The sequence below is a fragment of the Populus alba genome, chromosome 5 (assembly GCF_005239225.2).
Source record: "Populus alba chromosome 5, ASM523922v2, whole genome shotgun sequence".
In the NCBI taxonomy this organism is placed as follows: Eukaryota; Viridiplantae; Streptophyta; class Magnoliopsida; order Malpighiales; family Salicaceae; genus Populus; species Populus alba.
In genome coordinates this window covers 20,012,434-20,032,830 of record NC_133288.1, presented here as the reverse complement: position 1 = coordinate 20,032,830, position 20,397 = coordinate 20,012,434, and the positions used below count along the sequence as shown (strand labels likewise).

The 20,397-nt window shown below is 36.2% G+C and overlaps 4 protein-coding genes across 8 annotated transcripts; 3 read left to right on the top strand and 1 right to left on the bottom strand.

The window, feature by feature from the left end:
• Window positions 1-62: 62 nt before the first annotated feature.
• Window positions 63-1,240, bottom strand: LOC118061669 (uncharacterized). Its single transcript, XM_035075185.2, has 2 exons — window positions 1,106-1,240; window positions 63-731 (listed from the first exon to the last, which is right to left on the bottom strand). Exons 1-2 carry the CDS (start codon window positions 1,218-1,220, stop codon window positions 346-348), a joined length of 501 nt encoding a protein of 166 aa, XP_034931076.1. The 5' UTR covers window positions 1,221-1,240; the 3' UTR covers window positions 63-345.
• Window positions 1,241-1,488: 248 nt separating this feature from the next.
• On the top strand, window positions 1,489-2,102 carry LOC118061670 (CST complex subunit STN1). The gene has a single exon (XM_035075186.2). It carries the CDS (start codon window positions 1,493-1,495, stop codon window positions 1,991-1,993), a length of 501 nt encoding a protein of 166 aa, XP_034931077.1. The 5' UTR covers window positions 1,489-1,492; the 3' UTR covers window positions 1,994-2,102.
• A 169-nt stretch (window positions 2,103-2,271) lies between these two features.
• On the top strand, window positions 2,272-4,542 carry LOC118061668 (uncharacterized). 2 transcript variants are annotated; one of them, XM_035075184.2, is made up of 7 exons: window positions 2,274-2,459; window positions 2,752-2,823; window positions 3,015-3,128; window positions 3,218-3,496; window positions 3,607-3,720; window positions 4,086-4,158; window positions 4,257-4,542. In XM_035075184.2, the coding sequence occupies exons 2-7, from the start codon at window positions 2,758-2,760 to the stop codon at window positions 4,292-4,294; spliced, it is 684 nt and encodes a 227-aa protein (XP_034931075.1). In that variant the 5' UTR covers window positions 2,274-2,459; window positions 2,752-2,757; the 3' UTR covers window positions 4,295-4,542. The 2 variants fall into 2 exon arrangements, with proteins under 2 accessions (XP_073265626.1, XP_034931075.1); XM_073409525.1 differs by lacking the exon at window positions 3,015-3,128 and having other exon boundaries at window positions 2,272-2,459; window positions 3,180-3,496.
• A 10,365-nt stretch (window positions 4,543-14,907) lies between these two features.
• On the top strand, window positions 14,908-19,945 carry LOC118061671 (type I inositol polyphosphate 5-phosphatase 4). 4 transcript variants are annotated; one of them, XM_073409212.1, is made up of 14 exons: window positions 14,908-15,749; window positions 15,845-15,932; window positions 16,315-16,383; window positions 16,554-16,641; window positions 16,732-16,836; window positions 16,932-17,550; window positions 17,713-17,831; window positions 17,927-18,035; window positions 18,155-18,303; window positions 18,506-18,798; window positions 18,907-19,058; window positions 19,278-19,348; window positions 19,447-19,562; window positions 19,697-19,945. In XM_073409212.1, exons 1-10 carry the CDS (start codon window positions 15,720-15,722, stop codon window positions 18,729-18,731), a joined length of 1,602 nt encoding a protein of 533 aa, XP_073265313.1. In that variant the 5' UTR covers window positions 14,908-15,719; the 3' UTR covers window positions 18,732-18,798; window positions 18,907-19,058; window positions 19,278-19,348; window positions 19,447-19,562; window positions 19,697-19,945. The 4 variants fall into 4 exon arrangements, with proteins under 4 accessions (XP_073265313.1, XP_073265312.1, XP_034931082.1 ...); XM_073409211.1 differs by having other exon boundaries at window positions 14,911-15,749; window positions 17,638-17,831; window positions 18,907-19,045; XM_035075191.2 differs by having other exon boundaries at window positions 14,911-15,749; window positions 17,638-17,831.
• Window positions 19,946-20,397: the final 452 nt, after the last annotated feature.

Sequence of the window (20,397 nt, the reverse complement as noted above, 5' to 3'; positions counted from 1 at the left end):
ATTTTCGGGCAACTTACCCACAAGCTTAGCCTACTCCGAATAATTACTATACATATAGATGCTGAAAAATTAAAGGTGCACACGATTTCCATTGAAACGATCTGGAAAAGCAGCTCTGGCCAGTAGCACAAAAGGAAATATTGGCCGGGGGCAAGAAAATGCAGTAAATCAGTTGACAATTTACCACTTTGATTTTCCTGTCAGACAAAAATCTATCAAAAAGCACACGGTAAATCACACTAGATCTAATTGCATGGTACAAACCAATCATATTGGTGCAAGAAAGTCCCTAAATTAACAGGATTTTCAAGTCCCTTGCATAACAAGGAGCATCAGCATCAGTGATCACGCATCAAAACCAGAGTAGACACCGCTTTCCCTTAACAACCTCTTCTCTTCTTCAACATAATTCTTCCCCCTACTAGCCTGACCAAGCTCTCGTTTCCTCTTCTCTTTCTGCTGGAATGACATATTTTTCTTCTCTTTAGAAGTTTGCACATTCATCAAAGCCTCTCCATCCCTCAATGCATATCTTGTTTTCTGTCGTTCTTGGTAGGATTCTCCAACATCCGTGGTTTCGCGACGCTCTTTGCCAGTAGACCAAGTCCAGTCTGGTTTCGTGTCATCTTTTGGTGCTGGCACACTCAGGACTGACAACCCCCCTTTATACCCATGTTGTCTCAACGCTTCAAAGTCCACAGCACCACCACTCTTGAGCTTTCCAGACTTGCCTGTTCATATGGGTAATCTCAAAACTTTCTATAGTAGCCAAAAACAAATCTCAAGAATAGAAGAAACGAACACAGGATACCAAAATGATTAACAAAATGGTTAAGGAACAATTAACAATACAACAACTAGCATCAGAGGGAGCAAAAACAGCCCATTAAGATTCTTCTTAGTATGTCTGTCTCTTTAACAACCTGGACTTTCTAGGTTTTTCCTTAGTACCGACCAGAATTCATTCGTTACACATCCATCTTTCTTCCTTCCATTCAATCATCATACATTAATTAACGTTATTATGCTTTTATTTGACTATCAGGAAATTAAATATTTCTTAAAGAATGTAATATAATACGTCTGTTCAAGAAATATTTATTACCTTTAGATTTCTTTTGTCTAGATGATTTCTTGCCAGCTGCTGCGCCATCTGAATCTGAACCCGAAGACGACGAGGAATCATCCTCCTCATCGCTCCACGGCGTTTGCCTCTTCATTGTAGCAAATCGCAATCCCTTTTGAGTGGGCAAAAGGGGGTTAGGGTTTTTTACTTCACTCTTTCTAACTATCTCGTAGAGGAGGAGACCGACCGACACTCGACTTTAGTTTTTGCTGCCGACACGACTTCGTTTTGTCAGTAACAAAAACACCCTCCACTCAGAATATATTAACAAAAACACCCTTCTCTTTAAAGAAAACCATGCGATGAATTTAGATAGTTATCTACTAATTCCTCTTTCTTTTTAATTTTTTTCACCCCTTTTGTCTGATGGATCAGAGACTGCAAAACACACACGCAAAGCTCTTAGCCTTCGATCTCCTTTCTCTAACCCAAACTCCCTCGTTCTCCACCTACGAACCGATCACCTTCACTCGCAAAAACACTATCATCTCCCGCACCGAGATCCTCGGCGTCATCACCTCCCGCGAGCTAAAACCAAACAAATTTCTCAAATTCACAATTGACGACGGCACTGGCTGCGTCACCTGCGTTCTCTGGCTCAACCAGCTCACCTCTCCTTACTTTTCACGCCGTAATCCTGCTAATGTTAAATTAATTGCTGACATGGCTGCTCATTTTGCATTGGAGATTAAAATCGGAGTCGTGACTAGAGTTCGTGGCAGGATTGCAGGATACAGAGGTGCGGTGCAGGTTACGGTGTCTGATGTTGTGGTCGACAGGGATCCTAACGCGGAGGCTTTTCATTGGTTGGATTGTATTAGGTTGGCCCGTAATTGTTATAATGTGGTTGCTGGTGACGCCGTTTAATTGCAAATTACCAATTAGCAATGCAATTAGCGGCGTGCTTTGTGATTCTGTATTTGTCGACTGAAAAAAGAAAAATAAGAGTTTCAGGTTTTCAACGTTGGCAAATTAATTATCTGGTTAATTAAATCCAATTTTGCAAAATTAATCACCATTTCTGGAACTAAAAGGCAGGTTTGGGATATAAAATTAGGGTTTAACAATGACAGGTGGCTGTTAAAACGACGTCGTGTGAAGTGGTTTTAGCCTTTTAGGTGTCCTTGCGAAAACGCCCCATCTGTTTTCCTTACTTTCATACAAGAAACGGCATCGTGTTGAGCGAGAGACTCAAGTTGACCCAAAAAAATCGGAGAGTAAGGAAAGGGAAGGTTGAAGCGAGAGGGTTAAGCAGTAAGCAGTGCGTGTCTCTCTGTTACCTCGGCGCGGCGGCGGCGGCGGCTGATCTTTCACTTTATTAAACAGTACAAAGGTACCTACCAGTCTCCTCTTCTTTTCTATAACCTACTAGAGTTCGTGCAAGGAATTCAACTTTACCATTTCGTCTCTTATAAGTGATGTGGTTGCTTTTCCTTTTTAAACTTTCGGGGCTTTTGCTTTGACCTTAAGTTAGGTTCACTCACTCGTGATATTTGCAACGCTGGAAGAGAAAAATAAATAAATTTAAAGACTCAAACCTCGAAAACAGTATTTTGGTGTGTTATGATTCTTTGTTGCTAATTTTTATGCATATGGGCGGGGTTGGGTAAATTCTGTTGGTACAGAACATTATGGAGATAGATGCTGAAGAGGTCAAAGATAGCTCCCTCATTTTGATCAAGCAAGGAGCTGAAGCGGTGAGTTCTCTTGTAACATTGTTATGTCCTGAGACGACATGATTTTGCGTTTCCCTTATTATGACTGCACCCACACCCCAACACAGCACATTCAGTCACAAATTTTATCGAGTATGTTCTGTTGTTTGAATTCTTGCATACGCCGCGCTATTATTGTTTTTGTTTGTTTGTTTGGGGTTTTTCTCTTTCAGAGGGTTTTTGAGTCAAATTTTGTTGGAAGGAGGTCTGTTGTGAAGGAACGTTTCTCGAAGAAGTACAGGCATCCGACTCTGGATTCTAAACTTACTCTCAAGCGTTTAAATGCGGTGAGTCACAAGTTTGTATTTTTTTTCACTGGTTTTCTTTACATATTGCAGAAGCAAGTGTTGAATGTTTTCCGTGAACTTTGGAGCAGGAAGCTAGATGTATGACAAAGGCAAGACGACTAGGGGTGTCTACTCCTGTGTTGTATGCTGTGGACCCACTTCTGCATTCTCTAACATTTGAGTATGTGGAGGGTCCTTCTGTGAAAGATGTCCTCCTTGAATTCGGGTTACATGGTATTGTGGAAGAACGATTGGATGACATCGCAATGCAGATTGGCGATTCAATTGGAAAACTACATGACGGTGGTCTTATTCATGGTGACTTGACCACATCAAATATGCTACTTCGGATTGGTACCAATCAATTGGTGAGTTATTTTATCTGTTATAGTAGAGGCGAAGAAATCCTTGTTCTCTCTGTTTGTTTACTTGATTGTTACCATATCTCTGCATCACAACCAGAGCTATCTTCTCTCAGGTCCTTATTGATTTCGGCCTTAGCTTCACATCAACCCTCCCTGAGGACAAAGCTGTTGATTTATATGTACTGGAACGAGCCTTACTTTCAATGCATTCTTCATGTGGAAATGTGGTGAGCCAAGACTAATTTTTTACTCATATCCTAATTTCATGTATGCTATTTTGGATTGCTGACAGATGAGAGGAAAAGGAGTTTTAAATACATCGAGAATAAAAGAGTGAGACCAATTGAGAATTTGCCATGGAACAGTAAAACTATTGAGAATTTGCACGAGTTTGACCTTTGTAGTTAGTACAGGAATAGAAATGAGCCAGGTTTCGACAAAATTGTCATAATGAATTTGTTAAAGCAACTGCCGAAACATTGGTTCTTGAAGTGCTTTCTTATAGTTTTATCTTTTACTGTGCGAAGTTAACATGGAAGTGAATAGAAACCTGCAAAATAGAACTTTGCTCATGATCTATACTCTTGTACAGATGGACCGCATTCTCGCCGGGTACAGAAAGTCCTCAAAGCAGTGGTCATCTACATTGAACAAGCTAGCTCAAGGTGCAATCCTGCTCTCCTAATTGATCAACTTCTCCACTACTACTATTTTTTTTTCCTTGTACGATTCTCATTTTGTTATTGTTTATAACCTATTACAGTTCGACAAAGGGGTCGAAAGCGCACCATGATTGGATAAACTTTTTCCTCTATTTGTTCCATATGAGGTAAAGAGAAAGAGGAGTCCGTTGAAGTGATCAAAATTATGACAATTTATATTGCTGCTGTATTCCTATGCATGTGTAACACGATTGACCTACAAGTTGTGATGCATGAAACAAGTTTTCATGTATGGCCAGGGGTTCAATAGTTTCGTTTTCATGACAGTTTACTGTTAGAGGAATTGTGGCATCCAAATCAAATGATTATCGCTACGTTTGATCTTTATTTTTTGTTGTTGTTTTTGGAGCTAGTGATTGGTGGAAACTTTGACTTGAGCTGGTCGATGACGCGACAAACGCGACATATCATATCATGTACTAGGTTGCTCAGAGGGTTTGTGATTCGAATCACACAACCTTTGCTTTAAGTAGAAGTTATGGGGCATTCTGCAGTGCTACTGTCCTACCTCCTATTTGTTCAAATCTTAAGTGGTCTTTCCTGACATCTCCTCACAGCTTTTGCCACAGCACACATTTTGTTTGATATGAACACAAAAGTGAGTTTGGTTTGCTGTTCCCGCGTAATCTCTGATTGCAGTGTTATGGCCATGATTACCCTTTGAGGTATCATCGTTAATTTCAGTATCATTCTTAAAAAGGTGGCAGTCCTTGCATCTAGCTTTAGCCCATATGCCTTTGCGTGTGTTTGTCTTTAGGTTCTCGTACTGTGAGAATTGAGACGTCGAGAACCGTGGTCCTTGTTTCCTCCATGTGTTGCTTAAATCGTTACTGTTTCCTTCATGCTTATTCCATATTTCCCGTTTGTCCCATGTGCCACGTGATCTTATGTGACGGTAAGCGTCAGTGATTGTGGCCCTTCGGGAGACCATAAATGGAGATCACCAGCTACCACGCCAAGAATGCCACGCGCATCATTCACTTGTACAGGCACCTTTGGAAATTGGAACGATCTTTAGGAAATTGAACCCATTGGTTCAGACGCACCTCATCTTCAGAGAAATCCACGTAATTCCTTCATGTTTTATTGGCATGTTTAGAGTTTCAACAATGATTGGATTAGTTTTCTTATGTTGCATTCCTCACGTCCTCTATGTTGCTGGGAGCTCATTTGTAGGGGCTGTTTGGTTTTTTTTTTGTGTGGTTGAAATTGTGTTTTGTGATTTTTTAATTTTTTTTTTCAAATTAATTTTATTTATGTTTTTAAATTATTTTGATGTTAAAAATAATTTTTAAAATATATTATTTTTATATATTTTCAGATAAAAAAACACTTTTTAAAAAGTAAGTATACCGAAGACATCCAAGTAGAGCACGGGCTGATAGGTGCTGGGCCAAGGTTACCACTTGTCAGTTACCACATCCAGGCCCATATCTCATCGTGGATCAAACCGTACACTGGCCCTCCAATGACTCGCTGAACATTCCACACCAAGAACATCCGAGTTCCTGTTCCTCCTCTTCTTCTTAGAGTAGCTTCGTTCCAAAGACGCATGCACCTGCTACGTGCCAAAATCCCTGCTCAGCTCCCGCCAGCAAAGCTGCAAATCCCACAAGAATTCCTTGAGCTCACTATATGACAGGAATACTAGACTATTACTGGGCGAATGCAACTGCTTTTTTTCTTTTTCTTTCTTTTTTTGGTTTGGTATGAAGTAGCTATTTGCTAATGCCAAGGAGAATAATAGCTCTAATGTCCTTCGACAGTGAAGGCATAACATGCCACTAGTTACGGACAGTTTGGAAGCGGAAGCTGATGTTTAACCTAACAATATGGATCCATCTGCCAGACATTTAAGAGGCAGAGAACTACAAAAACAAGTCATGACAAATTGGTAGTTGTCTAGATGATGTCTATTGTAAGAATTTGTTGTTCCATGTGAACAAAGCCGCAATCGTATAGATAGCCCACTTATCTTTTGTTGTAAGAGTATCCATAGGTTAGTGCATTTATAGCTAGCAATTGAACACAAGATTGGTCACCCAATTTTCAATGAGGGAACCACTGGTTCAATTGAATTGGAACTGCTCTTCTTCCTGGATATTCTTCACCGATTATTTCAGGGTTTTTGCAATCAATGCTCCTCGGCCAACCAGTGTAAGTTAACAAATGAATCATCTTTATGCTTCTAGGAGCTGTCTTTAGCACAGTGTTAATCTTGCATGGAATTAATGGAGTTGTTGCGCAGATTTGACATTTACTGTGACATTAGATTTAGCGCTAGGCATAATCTGCGAACAGTCTAGTTTACTAGTTCATCGTTTACGTTAAAATATCATCGACATAGATAGGCTTTAAATTTTTAAATCTGTATGGATTTTATTACCAGACCAGTCTGGTCGGGTTTAACGCTGTCGATCCATGTAGTGGCAAGGTATTTGCTTGAATTCATTTACCATTCTCCTAGTTAGTGTGATGGGGGGGGGGGGAATATGATTATTACGTGTTCGGTTTTAGAGCTATAAACATGGCGGGATATTGACTTGCTAACCAGAGCATGACAGATGGAAGGAGGGGACGTAGCCAATGAAAAGCCACTAATTGTCTGGTTGGGAATTATTATTAGGAAGATAGCTGAAGAAAAATAGATAGACTTCGTGATTTGATGGCAAACATGAAGAGTTAGGAAAACAAGAAAGGCAGGACAACGACAAGAAAGCTGCTAATGTCAAGGAAATATGAGGAGAAAATAGAGCCCAACTCTGCAGTTTCTACCAGAGGTAAAAACCTTCACATCAGCAAGTAGAAGTCCATCCCTTTCATTTTCCTTTTGGCGTACAAGAAGAACATCAAACTTCAAATGGAACTAGGTCCATTATTGACTCTACTTTTGTTCGTTACTTTGGAACCTAACAAAAAGGGTTCTTGATCTCCCATTTGGACAACTATAGCTGGAGAGCTCTGTAATGGAGTTGTCGTTAGTGGTAGCCTGGTTGGTGCTGAGTAAAGTATTGAGAAAAAGGTAGGAACTAGAAGTGGTTAAAAGGACAATTACTGCAATTCTTCTTCTTCTTCTTCCTCTTCTTTCTGTGAGCTGATACTGCTTGTGGCCCTCGTAAAGGCCCATAGGTTAGCATACAATTATGCAGAGTAGGGTAAAACAGACAGTACAAATAATCTCTTTCATTTGACCATCTTTGCTACAATCTACAAACGAGGGCATGCTTAGCTGTTCACATTTGGAGTTTCTACTAGCGAGTCTTGAATTCAAATTTTAAGAGGGACAGGAAGCCTACTCCATTGCATGATTCAAGGCCCGTCAAATCTTTCAATAAATAAAAACAGGGACTTAAAAGCATGGTTTTAAAACCAGCAAGTTCAAGTTCACGAGAGAGAATCGATTTATTTTTTCATGAGTTTTTAAATAATTAAATCTTGAATCAACTTATTAAGCCGGTATTAAAAGTGGGAATGCGGGTGGGCAATAAGCCTTCAATTTCTGAGACCTCATAGTTTTTCTATGACACTTGTACATAAGATGCACCGAAAACCATCAAGAAATAGTTTAGTTAGTCAGGTTTTTGGGTTTATTTTTTAATGATTATGAATTCAAGTTTTTTCAGATTCATTAGAAATTTATATGATTGTTAATTTTAAAACCTATAAATTAGTTGAGATGTACATAAATTAACCTGAACATTCACATTAATAAAAAAAAATAAAATAATGAATAGATGTTTTAGAATTGAAGGACAACGAGTTATCAAGAACATTATACATTTTCAGGGAACCATCGAAACTGTCGTTTGGAAATACACCTCCCTTTTTGCAGGTGGTAATGTAAACGACAAAGGACAGAAAGCCCATCTTATTCCTATTCCAAAGAGAAAAAAAAAAAAAAAGGAAAAGAAAGGCCCCAATTGACACAATCCTTCAAATTATTCATGATGAAATCTGTAGAAGAGGAAAGAAGATGGGTTTAGATGGGGTATTTTTAAAGCTGAAAAGGCAAAAAGAAACAGAAAGGAAAATCAAATTCCTTCCGAGAGGAGATATTTTGCCCAAAGTACAAATCAAGAATCATCCTTTGACTGCCTCGTTAGCCTATCTATTGCTGTTTTTCGTCAGGGCAGGGCAGTTTTGAGATATGTCTTTTGCTGCATTGGACAGTACATCTGGTAAAAGGAAATAAAAATACTCTGTCAACTGGTATGTCCTTCGTATTTGGAAGCGATCCTCCCTTACAACTTTCAGATGAAGTAAATAAATTGCTCTTAATATTATTTTCGCAAAGAACAAACAAATAAATTGCTTTTAGAAAATAAAAACAATAAGGTCATCTCCTTGCCATCGTAGTTTGGAAGAGTAATAGAGCTCCAAAAGCTGCAGATGGTTGAAGAACGTAAGTCCATCATTGGAGAAGCACAAGCAAGACCTAATTTTTGACAAGTGGAGAGGAAAATATGCGTAAAGATGGAGAGAGATCATCAATTCTTGTTATCATGGGCTAGATCCATTTATGTCATCATCTGACGGCCGATGTTCTACGTCCCAGGTGGCAATTTGCAAGGGGATAAGGTACAAGTAATGAAAGAAAGATCGGGGGAATCATCAATCCAATCATATCTTCATTGAATGACACCATGTGTGTGTCTATATATATATATATATATATAACTTCATCCGTAATTCACCAATTTTATACAGATATTTTTTTATATGTATGTTTTTGTATTTAAAAAAATTCTAAATACAAATCAAAAAGTTTATGTATACATATAATTAAAAAAATCAAGAACTATAAATGTTAATAAATAAAAAAAATCATATACAATAACTTTAAAAAATTGAAAAAAATCAAGAAACAGTTGTAGATCAAGATATTTAATTTTACAAAAAGAAATATTAACGTGACTGTGTTTACTAAATTTTTTTATTCAATGAAACAATAATTGATTGAATAAAAAAAAGGAAAAAAATAATATACAAAACTGTAAATATTTGAAATATTATTTGAAAATAATTTTTTTTTCAAAAATAAAATTCATCTATGCAAAAAATTAAAAAAAATTATAGATGAATCAGAAAACCTTCTAAAAAATTAAATGCATAACTAAAAAATAATCTACATTTCAAAAAGGCTCTCTAAACATCTTAAAAAAATATATAAAAGAATGGATATTAATCTAAATATAAATAAAAAAAATATATTTTAAAAACATATAAAAGGAGCATTAATTTAAGATAAATTAGAAACAAAAAAAATAATAATGCAAAGGCCAAGCGTTGTTGAGCCTAGCAAGCCATACCAGCCCGCTTGGTCCATTTTATTAGGGCCCACGCGCACAAGCCTGCCTAAATGACCTTTTTTTTGCAAATTTTTTGTGAAAATAAATAAGATGACGCGTCTCTTGCTAGGCCAAATATTTTTTTTTCTTCTGCAAAAAAAAAAAAATTGTACATGCATGCTTTTTCAATGCATTTTTTTACATAAAAATTAAAGTGTAAATTGAAAAGCTCATGAATACATGTAATCAAATAAATCGACAACTATATGAATTAATAATCAGAGAAAAAGTATTAACAATAATTAAAAATAAAATTAGAAAATTTGAATGCGTTAATAAAACAACACATTTATCCAGTTATGATTTTTGAATTTGTTTATTAACATTAATATTTTTATTCAATCAAATGATATTAAAAATAAACACACATATTAAATTAATTAAATAAAATAAAAATAAAAATAATATTATTCAAGGTTGCACATATTAAAAAAAAGGGGGGGATCTTCAAGTTGTAATGTGTGACACAAAGGTTGTTTAGTAGCATAGTAGCAATTATTTTTTAAAATATTTTTCATTAAAAAATATATCAAAATAATATTTTTTATTTTGTAAAAATTATTTTTTGACACTAATACATTAAAACAATCCAAAATATTTTAAATAGAGAAAATTAACTTTACATGAAAAGTCATTTAGGTCGCGTCCTTTCATGCCCTCTGGACAAACATGTAAAAATAGGGCCCTTATAATCTTCAATTTAGATCTAGGGTCTTCCTTTATTTACATAAGTTGTTCAATAGGAAGGGAGATTTGTCATGGAGACTAGAACCTGTCAAAATTAATAGTCCTATAGTCACTTAGAGTGTGTGTGGATGTGTTGTGTTATATAGGGTTGAAAGACAACTTTCCCATAAACATTTAGATACCAAAATGTATTATGATATCCTTCCATCTCTGGTTTGGAATAAGTAGCTAAGAAACCTTATTAGACCGACCTATTAATTCTTATCTTTTTGGATATCCAATAGCTTCTTTGTGTTGTAATCATAATTATTTTTATAACAAAGTTAAGTTTCTTTTTGTGTTTAATTAGTGTTTAGCATGAAAATTATTCCTTAAACATCTTCTTAAAAGAAGCAAACATGAACATATTGTTAGAGATTCATGAAATGAAAAGTATCATTATCAACCACCAATCTTGAGATTATGCATAATTAAGCACTTGTAACGAACAAAATGGAAATCTTCTTATCTACATGATAATGAATTGCCATGTTCATATGAAAAAAAGGAGTTTAGTTGGACAACTAAGACTCATGGCAATCTTCAACAACCTATTATTGGAACTAAATTGACTATAATGTCAGTGAAAGCTTTATCAGAGTGGTGGGGCTATACAAAGTAGTAGTTTGGAATTCCATATTTTGAGTTAAGAGTGTGGTTGTTGCTTAGATTGTTTTGCAATTGGTGAGGTTGCTAAAAATCCGTTGAAGATTATAGGTTTTTTTTTTTAAGTTATAATGGGTCGAAAGACAAAATATTGGATTTGGATAAATAAATCACATGGAAAAAAACTCTTTTTTATAGGTTTAGAAAATCTTTCAATGATTAAGTTAACATTGGTGGTGAAGAAAAAGAAAATTAGAAAGTTGTGTTATATGTGTTTATAAAATAAAGCTTAAAGAACAAAGCTTAAAAAGGAGAAAGATGAAGTTTTCTTGTTACGAATAAGATTGTGAATGAGAGATCACTTACTTTAGGGTTTAGAGTAATATCAGACTTCTATAAAAGCTATATTCATTTTGGATCTTATTGGATGTGTAATATTGATGACAATAACATTATCTATCTTTAAGGAACATATAGCCAAGTTATGTGTTCTTTATCTAATACATGTATGTTTTGTTCCGTAATTGGTAACAAGTAGATTAGATTTGACAAATAAATGATGCATCTTAGAGAAGCAAGTGGCTTCAGGGTGTGTCCTGACTATCCAAGCTTTGGTTTACATAGGATCTCAACGAGCTTTTCTATCTGGGAATGTTATCTTATTAGGTTATACGGACACCAATTCCCAATTTAATGGTAGTAATTTGAACTTGTTTAGCCATAATGGTTTCTTAATAGTCAAATTCATGATCCTAGTTTTAGACAAACACTAAATTATGTGGTATACTCAAACCCAAATGAATGAGAGCTATATTGGATCTTGGATGTTAAAGTATGTTTCGTGATCCATGATGACATTGACCTTGTATCTTATATAAGCCATATAAAAATATAAACTAAAAGGAAAAGGTGGTGCAAAATAGTGTTTTTACTATAACACTATACTTATTTATTATGGATTACAATAAAAAAAATAATGAATTTACCCCTAAAGCAAATAATGTTTGGTCTAATTGATAGGGGTGATAGGATCTTTTTTATTTTTATAAACAAAAAAATACTAAAATACCATTGGAGACATAAAAAAATACATGCCGGATGTCTAGGGGTTGTTTTGGTTTTTTATTTTTTATTTTTCAATATACAATTAGATTACTTATATACCCCTTGAAGTCAAAGAAAAAAAGAGCCTTTGATCAAGGGTTTTAGTTTTTGATTTTTTGTTATTTATTGTTTTCTCGAGAGCATTATGGTATTTTAACCAATATTAAATTTTAAAAAGTTGTAGGCATATGATTTGTATGCACTAGCATGTGAGAGGCGCTTGCTTTCTTCAAGTTGCACGTGTGGTGCTTCCATGTGGTTGGACCTGAACTTTCCATCATGCCGTTGGATGCAACGTCATGTTCTCTTCCTCCCATGCAACGCGTGTTAGTGGTGGTTTGACGATTTGTGACTAATGGATCTTTTTCTCTCTCTCTCTCATCCCTTAGAAATTATATATTGGTGTACTTTGTTTTTTATGTTTATACTTTGGTCTTGTATATTTTAATTTTTTATTTTTGCCCTTAACCCTCTTGTAAATGTTTTATTTCTTTTCAATTTAGTTCTTCAATTTCAATTTGGTATATATTGTTTTTTTTTTTTAAGTTTGTCCTTACCTTTTGATTTCTGATTTTTTTCCTTAGCCATTTTATAAATATTTTATCGGCTTTCAATTTCACCTTCAATCCGAGTTTATGGTTTGTTATTCTTTCAACTTGGTCCTTAATTTTCTTCTTTTTTTTTTTGTTAAAGTTATTTTTCTTTTAAATATAACCATCCAATCAAAAATTCTTGTCCCTTTTCTTTTAGTTTTTTTTCTTGATCTTTTTTGTAAAATTTTTATTTATTTTAAATTTAATCCTTCAATTCTAATTTGTCATATATTAGTTTTTTCAACACGATCCTTATTCTTTTGATTTCTAGTATTTTTTTTCTCAGTCCTTTCATAAAAGTTTATTGGTTTTCAATTTCACCATTCAAATCAAGTGTATGGCATATTATGTTTTTTCAATTTCTTAGTCATTATTTTATTTTTTTGCTTATGTTGGATTTATTTTTCTTACAATTAAACCCTCCAATTAAAAAAATTTAGTTTCCCTTTAATCTATTTTTTATTTTTTATTTTAATTACCATATTTTATTTTAGATCCTTTTGTGTAGTTAATATTTTTTCCTTGTTTTATTCTTCAATGTTTAATTTATTGGGGATTATGCTTTACCATTTTTTCATGTATTTATACTTTCAATCTAATGGCTTGAGTTATAAGTTTGAAAAGTTAATACATGTTGATATTTCTTTTTTACTTATCTTTTTATTTGATTTTATCATTCAACATTAGTTTTTTTTTTAAATGCATTTGTGGTTTTCTTCAAAGTTTTTTTTTTTATGAATAATTTCGATCTTATAATATAGATTATGAGTTTTACAGGTTAACCCTAATTGTCTTGCCTCATATTATCTAGGCTACATGTCTATCGCACTATTTCAAGTTATCTTAGATCTTTTGTTTTTGTTTGTTTATTTTCTATTCAATTCTGTACTTTCATAGTTTTTTAAAGATATCATGATTTTTTTAAAAAAGAAATACATGTTTATGTTGTTGTATATTATTTTATTATTTAATTAAAATAAAATTAACTAGTAGGTGATGTAATTTGAGTAGTTATTTTTTCTTATTTTTTTTCAAAGCGCATTTGTAGCATCTGAACATTATTTAAAAAAAAAAAAAAAAAAAGAATCCACGACACAGCACGTGACATGCCTGTTTTTGACTAATGAGGCATGACTACATAATCAAGGATACAGATACCGGACTCATCTCCCGTCAACTCTATTATTTACTATTAGTTTAATATCCTCGACCACGCACATTACTTGATTGCTAAGAGCCTTGAAATAATGAAAAAAAAAAAAAACTTAAAACTAAGCTAAAGGGTACAGGTACACAGACCCAGGCACAGTCTCCTACATGTAGCATGTGAGATTAAGCTTTGTCGTCAATTCAGAAAATCAAGGCTGGAGAGCTTAAACCAAGAAATTGGCAAGGCAGTAAGCAAGCTTAACAAATATTGCTGCACTTAACCCTAGGAGATCGCGTGGGCAAGCGTAGAGCAAGTTGAACTAGTGACGAGGGGACCCTTAATTCCCTAAGATCCTACATCTATGTAAGCAAACATACCTTATTATCCCATTAGGGGGCTCCCAAAGCACAAAACTTTGCTTTAACCGATGCATGTAAACGAGTTTATACTTTAGAAGACATAAAACTAGAAGAAATAAAGAAGGCTCAAATTGGCACAACTGCCTTGTTTCTCTTGGACACAAGCCTAGATTGAGTCAAAAAGGGCCTCAAAATTACCATGAGAGACCAGCACATGGACTACTAAAAAGCAACAAAGAAGGTTTTTTTGAGGAGATACACTGCTTCTAAAGCTAAACCCTACACATAAAAATCTCCCAAACCCAAGATTTTGAAGAAGCAAACACTTCTTCACACAAAAATTCCCCTCTATCTTGTAACCAAAGGCAATTGCCCCTATACCAAAAACCTACATGCCTATACAAAGCCCAAAAATCCACATTGGAGGAACAGCCCAAACCAATAGAAAAATCCCCTAAAACCCACCACCAAAAAGGGAAAATATACCCCCATCTCTAAAAAGGATAGCCAAATAGGCCTGAAAAAGCAGATTTGAAAGAAAATTTACAAAAAAGACTAGGAGAAAAGGAACACATTAAACTCAAAACAAACTATCAATACATGCAGTCTGCTAATCTTTGTTTCTTCCTGAAACTGCTCTTTTTTAATGAGATGACCAAATGGAGGAATCGGTACTAACTTACGTACATGCTGGAATAAATCAAACCTAATTTTACTGACCAAAGGCGTAGACAGTAATGCGCTAAAACAGAAGGAGCAGTTTTGTTGGGTGCTAGTAATGTGAGTAGGTGACTGATTCTAATTGGCTCCTGCCTTCACGTCCCAAAACTAAAAGCTCAATTGGCTGGCCCTGGACCTGGAGTGTTTTTGGGGTCAGTTAAAAAAAAACTTAAAAAGGCTCAAGAGAGGGCGGAGGGAGGGATCTTGAGTCTTGACTCTCTAAAACACCTCGCACTTTATTCTCTCTTCAAGTTCGGTGCTTTGCCTGTCTACCCAGAAGGAACGAGGCTTTTTTTGTTGCATTGGAGAGAAATACACACGCACTCTCTCTCTCTCCCTACTCTCTACATTGTCTTGTTCTACTATCAGAATCTCATGGTCTTACTTCCACGCATCACTTCTCTCTTTCCCTGTTTCTTTTGTTGGTGTCTGTTTTAATTGCTTCTCTTTCATTTCCTTAATATTTTTTTGTCTGGGACCTGACATAGAAGAGGAAGTGTAAGAAAAAACAAACGCCCAAACAGGGAAGCTGGGTTATTATCACTCTCTGTCTATAAAATGCAGAGGAGCTGCGACTTTCTTTGTTGACTCTCTCGTTTTCTCTTCCTTAACCAGAGAAACAGAGCGCTACCCTCTCTTTTTTCCCATCTTCTCCTTTGCCTTAACCACTGGACTTCTCCCTTTATGTGAAAAACATGAGCTTGAACTTGTTCTTGGATTGTTCAAGGAAAATAAAATCTTGTTCCAGGATTCTTTGAAATTCCTGAGATTTCGTTTCTTTCAACATTCATATTCTATTCTAAGCAAACCCAGAACATCAAGCCATAGCTTAACAAAGAGGGACTTATATCTTGCCAGTATCAATATAATCTGGAGAGCTATATGAATTTGTGAAACAATGAGAGATGAGAACTCGAAGAAGAGCAAGGTTTGTGAAAATGCCAATAAAAAAATCTTTGGATTTTACGATGCATTTATGCTCTCTCTAATTGCCAACTATATGTGTGTTTGTTGTTGGTGAAGCTTTCATGGCCTAAGACACTGGTCAAGAAGTGGTTCAATATCAAGAGCAAAGCTGAGGAATTTCAAGCAGATGATGTCCTTTACGGAGGTGATTATTGGTCTTCTATCCTCCTATTGGATTGGATTTGGGGAATCTTGGCCATTTATATCCAAGAAACTTGTCCACTGAGTTGGATTTGGATTCTTCTAGACCCTGAGTACTTTGCATTATTTCTACTTCTGCATCACTATTTGTTTTTTCACAACAAAAATGTTTTTGGGTTAAAGGGGTCCTGCTTCTTCCATCTGCAGTTCAAGATCTGCCAATTTGTTCCTTTCCTCCCCTGAATTTCATTTCGTTTTTGTTTTTGTTTTTTCTTCATAACAAAGAATATAGTATTTGTTTTTTGTGCTGTTTGAATATGTTTGATTGATGCATTTGGCAGTGGAAAGAGCACAGCTTTAACATCTTTATTGCATTTCTTTTTCAGGTGGCGGTGAAGAGTGGAGGCACACCTTCTCAGAGAGAGAAGCATGCACCATCAAGAAAAGCAAAACAGGTTCAGTATCAGACACCTCCCAGTATTGGTCTGGACCACAGCCCTCTTTTAACTTCCAAAGTATTGATAAAAGGCACAGTGATAATTATGAGGATGCTGTTCCTTTTCATATATCTTACCCCTTTGATTTTCAAAAATTCCTATAAAACCCTCCTCACTTTGATCCGCAGAGACATCATACAGGAGGCACTCTGGTGGAGTGCAGCGAGGCAAAATTGATCTTGATGCTGCACAAGTTACAGATGTGAACAATTATAGGCAAGGCCAATTCTTAATCATGGCGTTGCCTTTATTTGATTCTTGCTAAGAGTTGTTTTTTATTGTGTTTCAATTAATATGTGAGTGCAGGATATTTGTAGCAACTTGGAATGTAGCTGGAAAATCTCCTCCAAGTCATTTGAACCTTGAGGATTGGCTTCACACTTCACCTCCTGCTGATATTTATGTTCTTGGGTTTGTCAAATAACCAATTCTTTTTTGTCCTATTTGATTAAGGCAAGCAACTTTGCTGTAATACTGGCTAATCTATTTGATCTCGTTGGTTTCAGGTTTCAAGAAATTGTGCCCTTGAATGCTGGAAATGTTTTGGGCACAGAAGACAATGGACCGGCCAAGAAATGGCTAGCTCTTATTAGGAAGACTCTAAATAGCCTTCCTGGTACCAGTTGGGGTTACCATACTCCTTCACCAATCTCTGATCCAATTGTAGAATTGGATGCAGACTTTGAGGGATCAACGAGGCAGAAAGCCTCATCTTTCTTCCATCGCCGTTCCTTTCAGTCCCTGAGCCGCAGCATGAGAATGGATGGTGACATGGTGATACCACAACCTAAACTTGATCGACGTTTTAGTGTCTGTGACAGGGTTATCTTTGGGAATAGACCGAGTGACTATGATCCCAATTACCAATGGGGTTCCTCTGATGATGAGAATGGGCCAGGGGATTCACCATTGGATACTCAACACTCGCCAATTGATTACAGTGGATCCTTGTCAATGGAGGATAGAGATAGACAAACAGGCCAGTCAAGGTACTGTTTGGTGGCCTGTAAGCAAATGGTCGGCGTATTTCTAACAGTATGGGTAAAGAGCGATCTTAGAGATGATGTTCGCAATCTCAAAGTGTCTTGTGTGGGCAGAGGATTGATGGGTTATCTCGGAAACAAGGTACATTTTCCTTCTTATGAACTTGATAGCAAAATTGTGATGAACTAGGGAAAAAAGTTGCACTCTTATTCTCTTTGGGTTTTCCAGGGCTCGATTTCAATTAGCATGTCATTGCACCAAACAAGCTTTTGCTTCATCTGTAGCCATTTGACATCTGGGCAGAAGGAGGGAGACGAGCTGCGGAGAAACTCTGATGTTATGGAGATCCTTAGGAAGACAAGGTTTCCTAGAGTTCATTCCAGAGGAGACAAAAACTCCCCTCAAACAATTCTAGAGCATGAGTAAGCATTACTGATTCTCTGTGTTCATTTTCAGAACGTTTGCTCTTTATTTTGGGCCAATCAACATGCTGTCTAAATCTTCATTGCCTTGGCAGTCGAATCATTTGGCTTGGTGATTTGAATTATCGGATTGCCTTGTCTTATCGTGCCGTGAAAACTCTTGTCGAGATGCAAAATTGGAGGGCGTTGCTAGAGAATGACCAGGCATGTCGCCTAAACTTTTAGATATTCCTCTGATGCGTATGCATTGATGTGCTGTTATACTTTGTGGTTCTTCAATGAGAGTGGTTCGATCTGACCCCTTTGATGATTCTTAATTTCAGCTTCGGATAGAGCAGGGACGAGGGCGAGTTTTTGATGGATGGAATGAAGGCAAGATATATTTCCCTCCCACATACAAGTATTCCAATAACTCAGATAGATATGCAGGGGATGATAGGCACCCGAAGGAGAAACGAAGGACTCCTGCATGGTAATCTCCATTTTTTCTGCTTCTGAACAAGGAAAAAAAAAAGGAGAATTTTATTTCAGTGAAAATTGTGAGCAAAAAATACTCTTTTTTTTTTGGTACGGAGAAAATTTAAATAAAAACTTTGGAACATCTTCATGGGACTGTGAATAGAATATGCTTTAATTTTCTGACATACAAATAATCAGGCTATATACAAATGCAGGTGTGATCGTATATTGTGGTATGGAAGGGGCCTCACTCAGTTATCTTATGTACGTGGGGAGTCAAGGTTCTCAGATCATAGACCAGTTTGTGGGGTATTTTTGGCTGAGGTTGAGTCTATAAATCGTAGCCGAATAAAGAAAAGCATGAGTTGTTCCAATTCTAGAATTGAGGTAGAAGAGCTGTTGCCGCACTTACATGGATACACCGAATTCAATTTCTTTTGAGGATGGATATACAAGTCACCAGCATTGCTAGGATGTTTGAGTAAACAGGTTAACTGCACTGTCTCAGGTAACCTGCAACAATCAGATGGTGTATAGTATATTCTTGCAAATTCACCTCTTTTTCGAGAACTATTTCACCTTATAATTTACTTAAGCTTTTATTCTCTATTTGCAGGAATCCGTACCAATTCTAGCTCGATGTTTTGTGTATCGTCCCCAGTTAGCAGGCATCCCAGCCCCCGACTGTTCACAAGCTCCTCTGATGATTTCTCGTGTTGTCCATGTGGAAAGAACACGAATATTAACTCGAAAATGTGCGATTATTAGGTGACTATATGCCATCTCTAGGACAAACCAAAAGCTGATATTTTCCTATAGAAACATGGATCGGTTGAATCCAACCCAAATGAATAGAGCATTTACTGTGCGTAACTTTTGAAAGCATTTTTGTAGATATTTGTCTTCTTCTGAACTATAGTTTTTGGTTGAAAAGGCTCTCTTGCTTGTTCTTATTCTTATTCATGGTTTGGTTCCTTATTTTGGCAGGTGGGCGCTCTGCTATGAAACTCTGCCTTGCTAGTGATGGAGACATTCTGTTACCTACAATCCAAATGGAGGTTGGTCCTTCACTTTCTTTCCCATTCTCAATTTGGCTGTACTTCTTCCCTAATTTATTAATCTAATTCTCTCCATGCCTTTTTCCTCATCTAAATAGGTGCAATTTGTGCATTTTGTCGATAATCTCTGACTCCACGATATTGCTATTAGCTTGTATATTTTTCTCATACCGCTGGTAGCTCAAAACAATACAATCCTTATCATACTAATAAGGTACAAAAGCTAATCTCTTAATGCTGTTGCATTCTTTTACTGTTATTTTCTATACCACCGAGTCTGTGAACTTCAAAACAGAACTAGAAACATCCCACTTGCTTAAGTAAATTTTCCTTCATGATTTCTTGCAGGATGCACTTGCTGAGTCCTGGAGCTTTTTAGAGGTCTAATTCGCTGACAATTCATTTGTGAAAAAAAGCATAAATGAAATCAAGAAATTAAAAAATCTTACACACCAAAAGAAGAACAGTCACTTGTTAATGGTTTTTTTTTTCTTCCATTTTGCTCGCCATACTACTCTGGAAAGATGGTAAAAGAAGTGGTAATCCGATGCACACTCATTACAAATAAAGAAAAAGGAGGCAGAACTTGAGTTTCTATGAAGCTTTTTTTTCTCTGTTGCAGCTTATGATTTTACTGAAAAAGAAAAGTAACTCGTTCTGATCATCTCATTGTTATTTTATATCTCATCTGAAAACTAAACAGGACAATGAAAGAGAGTAAAAAAGCACCAAGCTTTGTGCTTTCTTGTAGGCATGTCAGCTTGGTTATCAGCAAGTCATCATCATGCATGCAGGTTATATTTTTACCATTTTCTCCGGCACTATTTCTCTTTCAGTGAGGGCTACAAAGCTTTTCTGTGCACAAGATTGCCCCTACCTATTTTGCTTTCGAGAGCTTATGCTCTATAGCTGTAGGTGTGGTAGAAGTCAAAGACATGTCGAGTGTGTTTGAGCTTTTAGATGCGAAGTCCTTTTATTTGCGCCCTATCTTGCTACGAGCCAGGGGTCAAAGGCGAAGCATTCGTACTCGGCACCTCGACTCTGCTAGC